The sequence below is a fragment of the Salmo trutta genome, chromosome 5 (genome assembly GCF_901001165.1).
Source record: "Salmo trutta chromosome 5, fSalTru1.1, whole genome shotgun sequence".
Lineage (NCBI taxonomy): Eukaryota > Metazoa > Chordata > Actinopteri > Salmoniformes > Salmonidae > Salmo > Salmo trutta.
Window position 1 is genome coordinate 62,280,714 of NC_042961.1, and position 17,500 is coordinate 62,298,213.

A 17,500-nucleotide genomic window follows, 5' to 3' on the forward strand; every position below is an offset into this window, starting at 1 on the left:
GGTGAGCTTAGCTATAGTCAGGTTAGCTCTAGTCAGGTTAGCTTAGCTCTAGTCAGGTTAGCGTTTTCTAGTAAGGTTAGCTCTTGTCAGGTCAGCTCTAGTCAGGTCAGCTCTAAGGTTAGGTTAGCTCTAGTCAGGTTAGGTTAGCTCTAGTCAGGTCAGCTCTAGTCAGGTTAGCTCTAGTCAGGTCAGCTCTAGTTAGGTTAGCTCTAGTCAGGTTAGGTTAGCTCCAGTCAAGTCAGGTTAGCTCTAGTCAGGTTAGGTTAGCTCTAGTCAGGTTAGCTCTAGTCAGGTTAGGTTAGCTCTAGTCAGGTTAGCTCTAGTCAGGTTAGCTCTAGTCAGGTCAGCTCTAGTCAGGTTAGCTCTAGTTAGGTTAGCTCTAGTCAGGTTAGCTCTAGTCAGGTTAGCTCCAGTCAGGTTAGGTTAGCTCTAGTCAGGTTAGTCTAGTCAGGTTAGCTCTAGTCAGGTTAGCTCTAGTCAGGTTAGGTCTAACCTAGTCAGGTTAGGTTAGCTCTAGTCAGGTTAGCTCTAGTCAGGTTAGGTTAGCTCTAGTCAGGTTAGCTCTAGTCAGGTTAGCTCTAGTCAGGTTAGCTCTAGTCAGGTTAGCTCTAGTCAGGTTAGCTCTAGTCAGGTTAGCTTAGCTCTAGTCAGGTTAGCTTAGCTCTAGTCAGGTTAGCTCTAGTCAGGTTAGCTTAGCTCTAGTTAGGTTAGCTCTAGTCAGGTTAGCTATGTCAGGTTAGGTTGCTCTAGTCAGGTTAGCTTACTCTAGTCAGTAGGTAGCTTAGCTCTAGTCAGGTTAGCTCTAGTCAGGTTAGCTCTAATTAGGTTAGCTCTAGTCAGGTATTAGCTCTAGTTAGCTCTAGTCAGGTTAGGTTAGCTCTAGTCAGGTTAGGTTAGCTAGTCATGTTAGCTCTCGTCAAGTTAGCTCTAGTCAGGTTAGCTCTAGTCAAGTTAGCTCTAGTCAAGTTAGCTCTAGTCAGGTTAGCTTAGCTCTAGTCAGGTTTAGCGCTAGTAGGTCAGGTCAGCTCTAGTCAGGTTAGCGCTAGTCAGGTCAGGTCAGCTAGTCAGGTTAGCTCTAGTCAGGTTAGCTCTAGTCAGGTTAGCTCTAGTCAGGTTAGGTTAGCTTCGGTTAGCTCTAGCCAGGTTAGCGCTAGTCAGGTTAGCTCGTCAGGTTAGCTCTAGTCAGGTTAGCTCGTCAGGTTAGCTCCAGTTAGGTTAGCTCTAGTCAGGTTAGCTCTAGTCAGGTCAGCTCTTAGGTCAGGTTAGCTCTAGTCAGGTCAGCTCTAGTCAGGTTAGCTCTAGTTAGGTTAGCTTAGACAGGTTAGCTCTAGTCAGTTAGCTCTAGTCAGCTTAGCTCTAGTCAGGTTAGCTCGTCAGGTTAGCTCTAGTCAGGTTAGCTCTAGTCAGGTTAGGTTAGCTCTAGTCAGGTAGGTTAGCTCTAGTCAGGTTAGGTTAGCTCTAGTCAGGTTAGCTCTAGTCAGGTTAGCTCTAGTCAGGTTAGCTCTAGTCAGGTTAGGTTAGCTATAGTCAGGTTAGGTTAGCTCTAGTCAGGTCAGCTCTAGTCAGGTTAGCTCTAGTCAGGTTAGCTCTAGTCAGGTTAGCTCTAGTCAGGTCAGGTTAGCTCTAGTCAGGTCAGGTTAGCTCTAGTCAGGTTAGCTCTAGTCAGGTCAGCTCTAGTCAGGTTAGCTCTAGCCAGGTCAGCTCTAGTCAGGTCAGCTCTAGTCAGGTCAGGTTAGCTCTAGTTAGGTTAGCTCTAGTCAGGTTAGCTCTAGTCAGGTTAGCTCTAGTCAGGTTAGCTCTAGTCAGGTTAGGTTAGCACTAGTCAGGTCAGCTCTAGTCAGGTTAGCTCTAGTCAGGTTAGCTCTAGTCAGGTTAGCTCTAGTGAGGTCAGCTCTAGTCAGGTCAGGTCAGCTCTAGTCAGGTTAGGTTAGCTCTAGTCAGGTTAGGTTAGCTCTAGTCAGGTTAGCTCTAGTCAGGTTAGCTCTAGTCAGGTTAGGTTAACACTAGTAAGGTCAGCTCTAGTCAGGTTAGCTCTAGTCAGATTAGCTCTAGTCAGGTTAGCTCTAGTCAGGTTAGCTCTAGGTAGGTTATGTTAGCACTAGTCAGGTCAGCTCTAGTCAGGTTAGCTCTAGTTAGCTTAGCTCTAGTCAGGTTTAGCTCTAGTCAGGTTAGGTTAGCTCTAGTCAGGTTAGCTCTAGTCAGGTTAGCTTAGCTCTAGTCAGGTTAGCTCTAGTCAGGTTAGCTCTAGTCAGGTTAGCTCTAGTCAGGTTAGCTCTAGTCAGGTCAGGTTAGCTCTAGTCAGGTTAGCTCTAGTCAGGTTAGCTCTAGTCAGGTTAGGTTAGCTCTAGTTAGGTTAGCTCTAGTCAGGTTAGCTTAGCTCCAGTCAGGTTAGCTTAGCTCTAGTCAGGTTAGCTCTAGTCAGGTTAGCTCTAGTCAGGTTAGCTCTAGTCAGGTTAGCTTAGCTCTAGTCAGGTTAGCTCTAGTCAGGTTAGCTCTTGTCAGGTCAGCTCTAGTCAGGTCAGCTCTAGTCAGGTTAGGTTAGCTCTAGTCAGGTTAGGTTAGCTCTAGTCAGGTTAGCTCTAGTCAGGTCAGCTCTAGTCAGGTTAGGTTAGCTCCAGTCAGGTTAGGTTAGCTCCAGTCAGGTTAGGTTAGCTCTAGTCAGGTTAGCTCTAGTCAGGTTAGCTCTAGTCAGGTTAGCTCTAGTCAGGTTAGGTTAGCTCTAGTCAGGTTTGCTCTAGTCAGGTTAGGTTAGCTCTAGTCAGGTTAGCTCTAGTCAGGTTAGCTCTAGTCAGGTCAGCTCTAGTCAGGTTAGCTCTAGTTAGGTTAGCTCTAGTCAGGTTAGCTCTAGTCAGGTTAGCTCCAGTCAGGTTAGGTTAGCTCTAGTCAGGTTAGCTCTAGTCAGGTTAGCTCTAGTCAGGTTAGGTTAGCTAACCTAGTCAGGTTAGGTTAGCTCTAGTCAGGTTAGCTCTAGTCAGGTTAGGTTAGCTCTAGTCAGGTTAGCTCTAGTCAGGTTAGCTCTAGTCAGGTTAGCTTAGCTCTAGTCAGGTTAGCTCTAGTCAGGTTAGCTCTAGTCAGGTTAGCTTAACTCTAGTCAGGTTAGCTTAGCTCTAGTCAGGTTAGCTCTAGTCAGGTTAGCTTAGCTCTAGTTAGGTTAGCTCTAGTCAGGTTAGCTTAGCTCTAGTCAGGTTAGCTCTAGTCAGGTTAGCTCTAGTCAGGTTAGGTTAGCTCTAGTCAGGTTAGCTTAGCTCTAGTCAGGTTAGCTTAGCTCTAGTCAGGTTAGCTTAGCTCTAGTCAGGTTAGCTCTAGTCAGGTTACCTCTAGTCATCTCTAGTCAGGTTAGCTCTAGTCAGGTCAGCTCTAGTCAGGTTAGGTTAGCTCTAGTCAGGTTAGGTTAGCTCTAGTCATGTTAGCTCTCGTTCAAGTAGCTCTAGTCAGGTTAGCTCTAGTCAGGTTAGCTCTAGTCAGGTTAGCTCTAGTCAAGTTAGCTCTAGTCAGGTTAGCTTAGCTCTAGTCAGGTTAGCGCTAGTCAGGTCAGGTCAGCTCTAGTCAGGTTAGCGCTAGTCAGGTCAGGTCAGCTCTAGTCAGGTTAGCTCTAGTCAGGTTAGCTCTAGTCAGGTTAGCTCTAGTCAGGTTAGGTTAGCTCTAGTCAGGTTAGCTCTAGCCAGGTTAGCGCTAGTCAGGTTAGCTCGTCAGGTTAGCTCTAGTCAGGTTAGCTCTAGTCAGGTTAGCTCTAGTCAGGTTAGCTCTAGTCAGGTTAGCTCTAGTCAGGTCAGCTCTAGTTAGGTTAGGTTAGCTCTAGTCAGGTTAGCTCTAGTCAGGTTAGCTCGTCAGGTTAGCTCGTCAGGTTAGCTCGTCAGGTTAGCTCCAGTTAGGTTAGCTCTAGTCAGGTTAGCTCTAGTCAGGTCAGCTCTAGTTAGGTTAGGTTAGCTCTAGTCAGGTCAGCTCTAGTCAGGTTAGCTCTAGTCAGGTCAGCTCTAGTTAGGTTAGGTTAGCTCTAGTCAGGTCAGCTCTAGTCAGGTTAGCTCTAGTTAGGTTAGCTCTAGACAGGTTAGCTCTAGTCAGCTTAGCTCTAGTCAGCTTAGCTCTAGTCAGGTTAGCTCGTCAGGTTAGCTCTAGTCAGGTTAGCTCTAGTCAGGTTAGCTCTAGTCAGGTTAGGTTAGCTCTAGTCAGGTTAGGTTAGCTCTAGTCAGGTCAGGTTAGCTCTAGTCAGGTTAGCTCTAGTCAGGTTAGCTCTAGTCAGGTTAGCTCTAGTCAGGTTAGCTCTAGTCAGGTTAGCTCTAGTCAGGTTAGGTTAGCTCTAGTCAGGTTAGCTTAGCTCTAGTCAGGTTAGCGCTAGTCAGGTTAGGTTAGCTCTAGTCAGGTTAGGTCAGCTCTAGTCAGGTTAGTGCTAGTCAGGTTAGCTCTAGTCAGGTTAGCTCTAGTCAGGTTAGGTTAGCTCTTGTCAGGTTAGCTCTAGTCAGGTTAGGTTAGCTCTAGTCAGGTTAGCTCTAGTCAGGTTAGGTTAGCTCTAGTCAGGTAAGGTCAGCTCTAGTCAGGTTAGCTCTAGTCAGGTTAGCTCTAGTCAGGTTAAGTTAGCTCTAGTTAGGTTAGCTCTAGTCAGGTTAGGTTAGCTCTAGTCAGGTTAGCTCCAGTCAGGTTAGCGCTAGTCAGGTCAGCTCTAGTCAGGTTAGCTCTAGTCAGGTTAGGTTAGCACTAGTCAGGTCAGCTCTAGTCAGGTTAGCTCTAGTCAGGTTAGCTCTAGTCAGGTTAGCTCTAGTAAGGTCAGCTCTAGTCAGGTCAGGTCAGCTCTAGTCAGGTTAGGTTAGCTCTAGTCAGGTTAGGTTAGCTCTAGTCAGGTTAGCTCTAGTCAGGTTAGGTTAGCTCTAGTCAGGTCAGCTCTAGTCAGGTTAGCTCTAGTCAGGTTAGCTCTAGTCAGGTCAGGTTAGCTCTAGTCAGGTCAGGTTAGCTCTAGTCAGGTTAGCTCTAGTCAGGTCAGCTCTAGTCAGGTTAGCTCTAGTCAGGTCAGCTCTAGTCAGGTTAGCTCTAGTCAGGTCAGGTTAGCTCTAGTTAGGTTAGCTCTAGTCAGGTTAGCTCTAGTCAGGTTAGGTTAGCACTAGTCAGGTCAGCTCTAGTCAGGTTAGCTCTAGTCAGGTTAGCTCTAGTCAGGTTAGCTCTAGTGAGGTCAGCTCTAGTCAGGTCAGGTCAGCTCTAGTCAGGTTAGGTTAGCTCTAGTCAGGTTAGGTTAGCTCTAGTCAGGTTAGCTCTAGTCAGGTTAGCTCTAGTCAGGTTAGGTTAACACTAGTAAGGTCAGCTCTAGTCAGGTTAGCTCTAGTCAGGTTAGCTCTAGTCAGGTTAGCTCTAGTCAGGTTAGCTCTAGGTAGGTTATGTTAGCACTAGTCAGGTCAGCTCTAGTCAGGTTAGCTCTAGTTAGCTTAGCTCTAGTCAGGTTAGCTCTAGTCAGGTTAGGTTAGCTCTAGTCAGGTTAGCTCTAGTCAGGTTAGCTTAGCTCTAGTCAGGTTAGCTCTAGTCAGGTTAGCTCTAGTCAGGTTAGCTCTAGTCAGGTTAGCTCTAGTCAGGTCAGGTTAGCTCTAGTCAGGTTAGCTCTAGTCAGGTTAGCTCTAGTCAGGTTAGCTCTAGTCAGGTTAGGTTAGCTCTAGTCAGGTTAGCTCTAGTCAGGTTAGCTCTAGTCAGGTTAGCTTAGCTCCAGTCAGGTTAGCTTAGCTCTAGTCAGGTTAGCTCTAGTCAGGTTAGCTCTAGTCAGGTTAGCTTAGCTCTAGTCAGGTTAGCTCTAGTCAGGTTAGCTCTTGTCAGGTCAGCTCTAGTCAGGTCAGCTCTAGTCAGGTTAGGTTAGCTCTAGTCAGGTTAGGTTAGCTCTAGTCAGGTCAGCTCTAGTCAGGTTAGCTCTAGTCAGGTCAGCTCTAGTTAGGTTAGCTCTAGTCAGGTTAGGTTAGCTCCAGTCAGGTTAGGTTAGCTCTAGTCAGGTTAGCTCTAGTCAGGTTAGCTCTAGTCAGGTTAGGTTAGCTCTAGTCAGGTTAGCTCTAGTCAGGTTAGGTTAGCTCTAGTCAGGTTAGCTCTAGTCAGGTTAGCTCTAGTCAGGTCAGCTCTAGTCAGGTTAGCTCTAGTTAGGTTAGCTCTAGTCAGGTTAGCTCCAGTCAGGTTAGGTTAGCTCTAGTCAGGTTAGCTCTAGTCAGGTTAGCTCTAGTCAGGTTAGCTCTAGTCAGGTTAGCTCTAGTCAGGTTAGGTTAGCTAACCTAGTCAGGTTAGGTTAGCTCTAGTCAGGTTAGCTCTAGTCAGGTTAGGTTAGCTCTAGTCAGGTTAGCTCTAGTCAGGTTAGCTCTAGTCAGGTTAGCTTAGCTCTAGTCAGGTTAGCTCTAGTCAGGTTAGCTCTAGTCAGGTTAGCTTAGCTCTAGTCAGGTTAGCTTAGCTCTAGTCAGGTTAGCTCTAGTCAGGTTAGCTTAGCTCTAGTTAGGTTAGCTCTAGTCAGGTTAGCTCTAGTCAGGTTAGGTTAGCTCTAGTCAGGTTAGCTTAGCTCTAGTCAGGTTAGCTTAGCTCTAGTCAGGTTAGCTCTAGTCAGGTTAGCTCTAATTAGGTTAGCTCTAGTCAGGTTAGCTCTAGTCAGGTTAGCTCTAGTCAGGTTAGGTTAGCTCTAGTCAGGTTAGGTTAGCTCTAGTCATGTTAGCTCTCGTCAAGTTAGCTCTAGTCAGGTTAGCTCTAGTCAAGTTAGCTCTAGTCAAGTTAGCTCTAGTCAGGTTAGCTTAGCTCTAGTCAGGTTAGCGCTAGTCAGGTCAGGTCAGCTCTAGTCAGGTTAGCGCTAGTCAGGTCAGGTCAGCTCTAGTCAGGTTAGCTCTAGTCAGGTTAGCTCTAGTCAGGTTAGCTCTAGTCAGGTTAGGTTAGCTCTAGTCAGGTTAGCTCTAGCCAGGTTAGCGCTAGTCAGGTTAGCTCGTCAGGTTAGCTCTAGTCAGGTTAGCTCGTCAGGTTAGCTCCAGTTAGGTTAGCTCTAGTCAGGTTAGCTCTAGTCAGGTCAGCTCTAGTTAGGTTAGGTTAGCTCTAGTCAGGTCAGCTCTAGTCAGGTTAGCTCTAGTTAGGTTAGCTCTAGACAGGTTAGCTCTAGTCAGCTTAGCTCTAGTCAGCTTAGCTCTAGTCAGGTTAGCTCGTCAGGTTAGCTCTAGTCAGGTTAGCTCTAGTCAGGTTAGCTCTAGTCAGGTTAGGTTAGCTCTAGTCAGGTTAGGTTAGCTCTAGTCAGGTTAGGTTAGCTCTAGTCAGGTTAGCTCTAGTCAGGTTAGCTCTAGTCAGGTTAGCTCTAGTCAGGTTAGGTTAGCTCTAGTCAGGTTAGGTTAGCTCTAGTCAGGTCAGCTCTAGTCAGGTTAGCTCTAGTCAGGTTAGCTCTAGTCAGGTTAGCTCTAGTCAGGTCAGGTTAGCTCTAGTCAGGTCAGGTTAGCTCTAGTCAGGTCAGCTCTAGTCAGGTCAGCTCTAGTCAGGTTAGCTCTAGTCAGGTCAGCTCTAGTCAGGTTAGCTCTAGTCAGGTCAGGTTAGCTCTAGTTAGGTTAGCTCTAGTCAGGTTAGCTCTAGTCAGGTTAGCTCTAGTCAGGTTAGCTCTAGTCAGGTTAGGTTAGCACTAGTCAGGTCAGCTCTAGTCAGGTTAGCTCTAGTCAGGTTAGCTCTAGTCAGGTTAGCTCTAGTGAGGTCAGCTCTAGTCAGGTCAGGTCAGCTCTAGTCAGGTTAGGTTAGCTCTAGTCAGGTTAGGTTAGCTCTAGTCAGGTTAGCTCTAGTCAGGTTAGCTCTAGTCAGGTTAGGTTAACACTAGTAAGGTCAGCTCTAGTCAGGTTAGCTCTAGTCAGATTAGCTCTAGTCAGGTTAGCTCTAGTCAGGTTAGCTCTAGGTAGGTTATGTTAGCACTAGTCAGGTCAGCTCTAGTCAGGTTAGCTCTAGTTAGCTTAGCTCTAGTCAGGTTAGCTCTAGTCAGGTTAGGTTAGCTCTAGTCAGGTTAGCTCTAGTCAGGTTAGCTTAGCTCTAGTCAGGTTAGCTCTAGTCAGGTTAGCTCTAGTCAGGTTAGCTCTAGTCAGGTTAGCTCTAGTCAGGTCAGGTTAGCTCTAGTCAGGTTAGCTCTAGTCAGGTTAGCTCTAGTCAGGTTAGGTTAGCTCTAGTCAGGTTAGCTCTAGTCAGGTTAGCTTAGCTCCAGTCAGGTTAGCTTAGCTCTAGTCAGGTTAGCTCTAGTCAGGTTAGCTCTAGTCAGGTTAGCTCTAGTCAGGTTAGCTTAGCTCTAGTCAGGTTAGCTCTAGTCAGGTTAGCTCTTGTCAGGTCAGCTCTAGTCAGGTCAGCTCTAGTCAGGTTAGGTTAGCTCTAGTCAGGTTAGGTTAGCTCTAGTCAGGTCAGCTCTAGTCAGGTTAGCTCTAGTCAGGTCAGCTCTAGTCAGGTTAGGTTAGCTCCAGTCAGGTTAGGTTAGCTCCAGTCAGGTTAGGTTAGCTCTAGTCAGGTTAGCTCTAGTCAGGTTAGCTCTAGTCAGGTTAGCTTAGCTCTAGTCAGGTTAGGTTAGCTCTAGTCAGGTTAGGTTAGCTCTAGTCAGGTTAGGTTAGCTCTAGTCAGGTTAGCTCTAGTCAGGTTAGCTCTAGTCAGGTCAGCTCTAGTCAGGTTAGCTCTAGTTAGGTTAGCTCTAGTCAGGTTAGCTCTAGTCAGGTTAGCTCCAGTCAGGTTAGGTTAGCTCTAGTCAGGTTAGCTCTAGTCAGGTTAGCTCTAGTCAGGTTAGGTTAGCTAACCTAGTCAGGTTAGGTTAGCTCTAGTCAGGTTAGCTCTAGTCAGGTTAGGTTAGCTCTAGTCAGGTTAGCTCTAGTCAGGTTAGCTCTAGTCAGGTTAGCTTAGCTCTAGTCAGGTTAGCTCTAGTCAGGTTAGCTCTAGTCAGGTTAGCTTAGCTCTAGTCAGGTTAGCTTAGCTCTAGTCAGGTTAGCTCTAGTCAGGTTAGCTTAGCTCTAGTTAGGTTAGCTCTAGTCAGGTTAGCTTAGCTCTAGTCAGGTTAGCTCTAGTCAGGTTAGCTCTAGTCAGGTTAGGTTAGCTCTAGTCAGGTTAGCTTAGCTCTAGTCAGGTTAGCTTAGCTCTAGTCAGGTTAGCTTAGCTCTAGTCAGGTTAGCTCTAGTTAGGTTAGCTCTAGTCAGGTTAGCTCTAGTCAGGTTAGCTCTAGTCAGGTTAGGTTAGCTCTAGTCAGGTTAGGTTAGCTCTAGTCATGTTAGCTCTCGTCAAGTTAGCTCTAGTCAGGTTAGCTCTAGTCAAGTTAGCTCTAGTCAGGTTAGCTCTAGTCAAGTTAGCTCTAGTCAGGTTAGCTTAGCTCTAGTCAGGTTAGCGCTAGTCAGGTCAGGTCAGCTCTAGTCAGGTTAGCGCTAGTCAGGTCAGGTCAGCTCTAGTCAGGTTAGCTCTAGTCAGGTTAGCTCTAGTCAGGTTAGCTCTAGTCAGGTTAGGTTAGCTCTAGTCAGGTTAGCTCTAGCCAGGTTAGCGCTAGTCAGGTTAGCTCGTCAGGTTAGCTCTAGTCAGGTTAGCTCTAGTCAGGTTAGCTCTAGTCAGGTTAGCTCTAGTCAGGTTAGCTCTAGTCAGGTCAGCTCTAGTTAGGTTAGGTTAGCTCTAGTCAGGTTAGCTCTAGTCAGGTTAGCTCTAGTCAGGTTAGCTCGTCAGGTTAGCTCGTCAGGTTAGCTCGTCAGGTTAGCTCCAGTTAGGTTAGCTCTAGTCAGGTTAGCTCTAGTCAGGTCAGCTCTAGTTAGGTTAGGTTAGCTCTAGTCAGGTCAGCTCTAGTCAGGTTAGCTCTAGTCAGGTCAGCTCTAGTTAGGTTAGGTTAGCTCTAGTCAGGTCAGCTCTAGTCAGGTTAGCTCTAGTTAGGTTAGCTCTAGACAGGTTAGCTCTAGTCAGCTTAGCTCTAGTCAGCTTAGCTCTAGTCAGGTTAGCTCGTCAGGTTAGCTCTAGTCAGGTTAGCTCTAGTCAGGTTAGCTCTAGTCAGGTTAGGTTAGCTCTAGTCAGGTTAGGTTAGCTCTAGTCAGGTCAGGTTAGCTCTAGTCAGGTTAGCTCTAGTCAGGTTAGCTCTAGTCAGGTTAGCTCTAGTCAGGTTAGCTCTAGTCAGGTTAGGTTAGCTCTAGTCAGGTTAGCTCTAGTCAGGTTAGGTTAGCTCTAGTCAGGTTAGCTCTAGTCCAACGACCTAATGTGTTATTTTCTGAGGTAGACTGGCTCTTGAAGATAAAAAACTCAATCTAAGCATGAATCGATTCTCAGATTTTGCGATATGGTTCTAAAAACTTAAAAAGCCTTTTACTTTCATTTCAAAATTATTTCTAATTAAAAATACACAGTTTCTGTACACTTTTTTGGTTTGTTTGTTTTTTTAACCGGCTTTATCAAAGTCTCAGTGGACAGTATTTTTTCAGTGATGTTTCTGGCGGCCTCCACACAGGGGTATGGACCACGCTAGATACCTAATAACTGGCTAGCTAATTAGTCTTCAGTCTTCAGTCTGTCTTCCATAGACGAGCTGTAACGTGGAGATATTATATTATGTCTCGCGGATATGAAAAGGTCCCTACCGCAAGCGATGCCTGTTATGGTTCAGTCCAAGCATCGGGGGTTTTAACACCCATACAGAAGATACCTGTTAACACCCATACAGAAGATGCCTGTTAACATCCATACAGAAGATGCCTGTTAACACCCATACAGAAGATGCCTGTTAACACCCATACAGAAGATGCCTGTTAACACCCATACAGAAGATGCCTGTTAACACCCATACAGAAGATGCCTGTTAACATCCATACAGAAGATGCCTGTTAACACCCATACAGAAGATGCCTGTTAACACCCATACAGAAGATGCCTGTTAACACCCATACAGAAGATGCCTGTTAACATCCATACAGAAGATACCTGTTAACACCCGCCTGTTAACACCCATACGGAAGATGCCTGTTAACATCCATATGGAAGATGCCTGTTAACATCCATACAGAAGATGCCTGTTAACACCCATACAGAAGATGCCTGTTAACACCCATACAGAAGATGCCTGTTAACACCCGCCTGTTAACACCCATACAGAAGATGTCTGTTAACACCCATACAGAAGATGCCTGTTAACACCCGCCTGTTAACACCCATACGGAAGATGCCTGTTAACATCCATATGGAAGATGCCTGTTAACATCCATACAGAAGATGCCTGTTAACACCCATACAGAAGATGCCTGTTAACACCCATACAGAAGATGCCTGTTAACACCCGCCTGTTAACACCCATACAGAAGATGTCTGTTAACACCCATACAGAAGATGCCTGTTAACACCCGCCTGTTAACACCCATACAGAAGATGCCTGTTAACACCCATACAGAAGATGCCTGTTAACACCCATACAGAAGATGCCTGTTAACACCCATACAGAAGATGCCTGTTAACACCCGCCTGTTAACACCCATACAGAAGATGTCTGTTAACATCCATACAGAAGATATAATGATATGAAATGTGAGTGATGGCCATGGGAACTGTCAGCTCACCTGCTGGAGTGAGTCTAACAGCTCAACAGATATCACCGTCCAACTTGCAAAACACAACTGCTCATGTAAACTACCTATCATTCTTGTTCCCGAACCATTATGGCAAATCATAAGATCTTACTTATGTTTTGAATAAACATGAATATTGAAGAATATCAGATCAGTGTCAACATGAACTCACCTCCTTTCAATCCAAATGAAGGCTGTAGTTTCGCCGATACTATTACTGCCACTATGCCGATAATAAACCATTCTTTCCGTATTCTAGCCAACAGGCCCATGTTACCAGCTTCTACACGGCTCTCAGGGCCGAACCGAACTTCCCTGTCCCGTCCGGACCAGAACCCTAAATAGCGACAGAAACTTTGTCAGGTTGTAGTTTTGATGAAGGATATGAGACACACGATTTCATATCCGCACGAATATTCTGATAGCGGTACTGACGATGACGTCACTTCCCTATTGTAAATGAAGGGGGGGGGGGATTCTTCAAAATAAAAGCCTGTATTTAAAAAAAAACATTGCAAAGGGTGGATTCAAGTCATTCAAATGATTTTTTCCCCCCAATTTTTAATCAATGTCGATATATTTTTTTTATTGTGCTTATAAGCAAATGCAAGAAGGAATTTCTGGGTTTTAAGACCACTATTGAAAAATGCAATGTTCAGACTGGTATGTATGGTGACAATATTGAGCTTTCTAGAGAAAAACACGATTATTTCTGCAGATGTATGTAAAACAGTGAGGTTGGGAGTACTGGGTAGAGTCTGTAGAATCTATATATAGTGTAATTTCATGGGAAACGGAATAATACGGACTGTTGTTAGCAGTGGTGTAAAGTACTTAAGGCCTAATACTTGGAAGTACTACTTAAGTAGTTTTTTGGGGGTATCTGTACTTTACAATTTATATTTTTGAGAACTTTTACTTTTACTTCACTACATTCCTAAAGAAAATAATGTACTTTTTACTCCATACATTTTCCCTGACACCCAAAAGTACTCGTTAGGTTTTGAATGATTAGCAGGACAGAAAAATGGTCCAATTCAAGCACTTATCAAGAGAACATCCCTGGTCATCACTACTGCCTCTGATCTGGAGGACTCACTAAACAGAGAACATCCCTGGTCATCCCTACTGCCTCTGATCTGGAGGACTCACTAAACAGAGAACATCCCTGGTCATCCCTACTGCCTCTGATCTGGAGGACTCACTAAACAGAGAACATCCCTGGTCATCCCTACTGCCTCTGATCTGGAGGACTCACTAAACAGAGAACATCCCTGGTCGTCCCTACTGCCTCTGATCTGGCGGACTCACTAAACACAAATGCTTCATTTGTAAATGATGTCTGAGTGTTGGAACATGCGCCTGGCTTTCTGTAAATTAAACAATTAAAATAAAATGGTTCCATCTGGTTTAATATAATAATATAATAATAATAATATGAAATAATTTATACCTTTACTTTTGATACTTCAGTATATTTAAAACCAAATACTTTTAGACTTTTAACTAAAGTAGTATTTTACTGGGTGACTTCCACAGTCATTTTGTATTAAGGTATCTTTACTTTTACTCAAGTATGACAATTGGGTACTTTTTCCATCACTAGTTGACTGTGCCTTTAAACAGCTTGGAAAATTCCAGAAAACTATGTCATGGCTTTAGAAGCTTCTGATAGGCTAATTGACATCATTTGAGTCAATTGGAGGTGTACTTGTGGGGGTATTTCAAGGCCTACCTTCAATCTCAGTGCCTCTTGCTTGACATCATACCGCTCAAGAAGGAGACGTGTTCTGTCTCCTAGAGATGAACGTACTTTGGTGCGAAAAGTGCAAATCAATCCCAGAACAACAGCAAAGGACCTTGTGAAGATACAAAAGTATCTATATCCACAGTAAAACGAGTCCTATGTCAACATAACCTGAAAGGCCGCTCAGCAAGGAAGAAGCCACTGCTCCAAAACCGCCATAAAAAAGCCAGACTACGGTTTGCAACTGCACATGGGGACAAAGATCATACTTTTTGGAGAAATGTCCTCTGGTCTGATGAAACAAAAATACAACTGTTTGGCCATAATGGCCATCGTTATGTTTGGAGGAAAAAGGGCGAGGCTTGCAAGCCGAAGAATACCATCCCAACCGTGAAGCATGGGGGTGGCAGCATCATGTTGTGGGGGTGCTTTGCTGCAGGAGGGACTGGTGCACTTCACAAAATAGATGGCATCATGAGGAGGAAAATGATGTGGATATATTGAAGCAACATCTCAAGACATCAGTCAGGAAGTTAAAGCTTGGTCGCAAATGGGTCTTCCAAATGGACAATGACCCCAAGCATACTTCCAAAGTTGTGGCAAAATGGCTTAAGGACAACAAAGTCAAGGTATTGGAGTGGCCATCACAAAGCCCTGACGTCAATCCCATAGAAAATTTGTGGGCAGAACTGAAAAAGTGTGTGCGAGCAAGGAGGCCTACAAACCTGACTCAGTTACACCAGCTCTGTCAGGAGGAATGGGCCAACATTCACCCAACTTATTGTGGGAAGCTTGTGGAAGGCTACCCAAAACGTTTGACCCAAGTTAAACAATTTAAAGGCAATGCTACCAAATGCTAATTGAGTGTATGTAAAACTTCTGACCCACTGGGAATGTGATGAAAGAAATAAAAGCTGAAATAAATCATTCTCTCTACTATTATTCTGACATTTCACATTCTTAAAATAAAGTGGTGATCCTAACTGACCTAAGACAGGGAATGTTTACTTGGATTTAATGTCAGGAATTGTGAAACACTGAGTTTAAATGTAAACTTCTGACTTCAAATGTATATATATTTTTTAATCTGTATAAATAAATTGTAAAAAATTAAAGTACGGCAAATTATCCTAATTTTAATGTGGCTGACTAAGACGGACTAGACCTCACAAGCTATTTTTAAGTGTGACTGTCCGAGCATTGTTCTAATGTGGTACCAAAAAAAGTAGTAGATAGGTTAACACAAAACACGTGTGATTGTTGTCAGATTCCGTCCTGACACGGTGGCAGAGTGACGCGTCCGGCTCCATGAAGAGGAGTCTCAACTACACCATCACCATCACCAACCCTCTGCTGGGCAAGTTCTCCACCGCCACGGAGAACCAGGTGAGCCCAGATCTGCACGGCGTGTGACGGGTTTTTAGTTTTAGTAGTGTGTGCTGGTGTGTGTCTTTTCTCCAGAGTGTGTGTAATAACATTTTTTAAAAAGGTAGTTGTGCTGTGAAAAACTGTTGTACTGCACTAGAGTACAACAACAACAAAAAAATCGATATTCCCAAAGTTTAGCATATCTTTGTTGGAGGACTCTTATTTTGAAGAAGAAAACAAATCCGCGAATACTATTCTGCTGCCAGGAGAACGGTAATAGGATCGGCAACGTGTTCGTCACTAGTTACTACAGCCACAACGTTATAAACCCCGCCTATTTCTACCGTTTATCTTCATCAAATCGCGATTTTAACCCCTAACCTCAACCATAACATTAACCACACTACTAACCTTAGGCATAACCTTAAATTAAGAACAACAATTGTTGTTTCATGAATTTTGACGATATAGTCCATTTTGACTTTGTAGCTGAGGTAACTAGTGCAAACACCGTAAGTCTCGTTTACTTCCTGACACGTGAGCAAATCGTTTTGCCGCAAATACCGTAGTAAACGTGTACTACTTTTCATCTGCGTTGAACGGCTGTCCGCAACAGTGCAATAAAGACGCAGCTCAAGTATCCTTTTGAAAGTTACTATTTAAATAACAGTCAACTACGAACAACAGACGTATCACTCGTTTGATTCCCATGTTAGTATCCTTGATTAGCTATTTGAAATTATAATGGTTCATCTATTATGGGTATTACGCTTTTACAGTCCATATATGCAGTTTACAGTAGGACACGGTCATTACAGTACCTCTATTATAGGAATATCTAGAGATCTGGACACTGCGTCCAAGATGTCCGCCCATAGTTTTAAAAGTAATCTACTCACTCCTGTCCCCTAATTGGAGTAAACTAATGGACAACAACACTTAGGCTTCTACTTCCAGCTTCTACAGACTATATACATTTTATCGACTCAATCTATTTCACAATAGTAATCTTTGTTTGTTTTTAGTCACATCCTTCAGCTCCCCTCAACCCCTCCTATCTATCTCTTTATTTAACCTTCATTTAACGAGGCAAGTCAGTTAAGAAGAAATTCTTATTTTCAATGACAGCCTAGGAACAGTGGGTTAACTGCCTTGTTCAGGGGCAGAACGACAGATTTGTACCTTGTCAGCTCGGGGATTCAATCTTGCAACCTTTCGGTTACTAGTACAACGCTCTAACCACTAGGCTACGCTGCCGCCCCATCTCTTAACACCATCCAGTTTTGATATCTAATTTCCATATATTTTTCTACTGTGCTGTGATGTTTCACAAAAGTTCTGAACCTTTCTATTTCTCATAGTTTCTACAGATTGTAAATGAAAAGATAAACACATTTGCTATGACCAGAGTTTGATGTTTTATTATCAACACGGTGAAAAGAATATGCACTTCCATCTTCTTCTCTGGTCCTCCTCCTCATATCGTCCCCTCTGTTGGAAACAACAGGGTCATGCTCAGTTGGGAGCAAACAGTAGAAAAACGTTTTGAAATAGAGAACATGCTACGAGGCCTAGTACATAAACTACCTCTAATAACAACAGTGATTTAAAAAACGTTCTATTTTGAAGACCTCCACTATATGCCTTTGCCCTAAATGTCACGTACATAGATGATAAATGGAAAAAAGGGGGGCGTGCCATTTCAGAAGCAGACAATACCCTCCTAACCAGATTCACCTGCGGCGGATCCTGTTGTATCAGTGAATAAGTTCTCCCTGCTCTCCTTCCAGCCTGTCAGGTGTAGCAGGTCACTGTGTGATGCCGTCTCAACGGAACGACTGTACTTCCTGATCATACTGTAGGCACGGGCACTACCCACAAACACCTGACAATCACAATGAAGAAAAAAATATATATATTTTATAAATTACTTTTTTTACGTCAGCAGTTTTCACAAACTGTTTAACAGATACCCAGCCAATAAACAAAAAAATCCCAGAGACAGCAATGCAGAGGCTGGCAGGACAGTGGCTAGTAACAACTCCCTAGAAGGCAGGAACCCAGGAAGAAACCTAGAGAGGAACCAGGCTCAGACGGGATCGCCTTTATTTGCCAAGTACATTTCCATCTAAACATGGTGACATGGTGCCCGACAACAATACATAGAATATAAAGACAGAAGAATTTACACATAGGCTGTATCCCCTATTAGTCCATGAGGAGGAGATGCACTGCAGTACTTAATGCAGCTGGTGGCCACACCAGATACTGACTGTTACTTTTGATTTTGATCCCCCCTTTGTTCAGGGACACATTATTCCATTTCTGTTAGTCACATGTCTGTGGAACTTGTTCAGTTTATGTCTCAGTTGTTGAATCTTATGTTCATACAAATATTTACAAATGTTAAGTTTGCTGAAAATAAACGCAGTTGACAGTGAGAGGATGTTTCTTTTGCTGAGTTTAGTTTGCTAATATAACCGGTCCTATTTTATAACTGTTTCTAAACTGTCCTGTTCTAACTTTCTGTGAAACAATCTTTAATGGTTCCTGTTATCCCAGGATGTGTGGGGGAGTGGACATGTCCCTGGTATGATTAGTCTTTCTCTAGGCTGTGGTGATAAGTAGAAGCACCAGACTCAGTCCAAGGGCATGTGAAACACCCATCCTGGGTCTGTATAAATGTCTGGGAGAACGAAGAGCGACTCTATTTGGTTTTCCCTTACGTGCACGCTCGTAATAAAGCTTTTCTATACTGAGAGATCGGACTGCCTTCTGAGTTACTTTTTTTCTCACCACAATTCTTGGTGCCGTGACCCGGATCGCCGCAGCAGGACCCGAACCCATATCGCCCGCTGGGAACAAGACAACTCCT

General features: G+C 44.3%; 1 protein-coding gene across 1 annotated transcript in view; it reads right to left on the minus strand.

The window, feature by feature from the left end:
- Nucleotides 1-16,019: 16,019 nt before the first annotated feature.
- Nucleotides 16,020-17,500, minus strand: part of ttc29 (tetratricopeptide repeat domain 29) — a 26,846-nt gene continuing 25,365 nt past the window's right edge. The window contains exons 11-12 of the mRNA XM_029754649.1: nucleotides 16,363-16,510; nucleotides 16,020-16,116 (exon numbers count right to left, since the gene is read on the minus strand). Coding sequence (XP_029610509.1) covers nucleotides 16,103-16,116; nucleotides 16,363-16,510 — 162 coding nt within the window. The 3' untranslated portion in view covers nucleotides 16,020-16,102. The remainder of the gene's footprint in view (nucleotides 16,117-16,362; nucleotides 16,511-17,500) is intronic.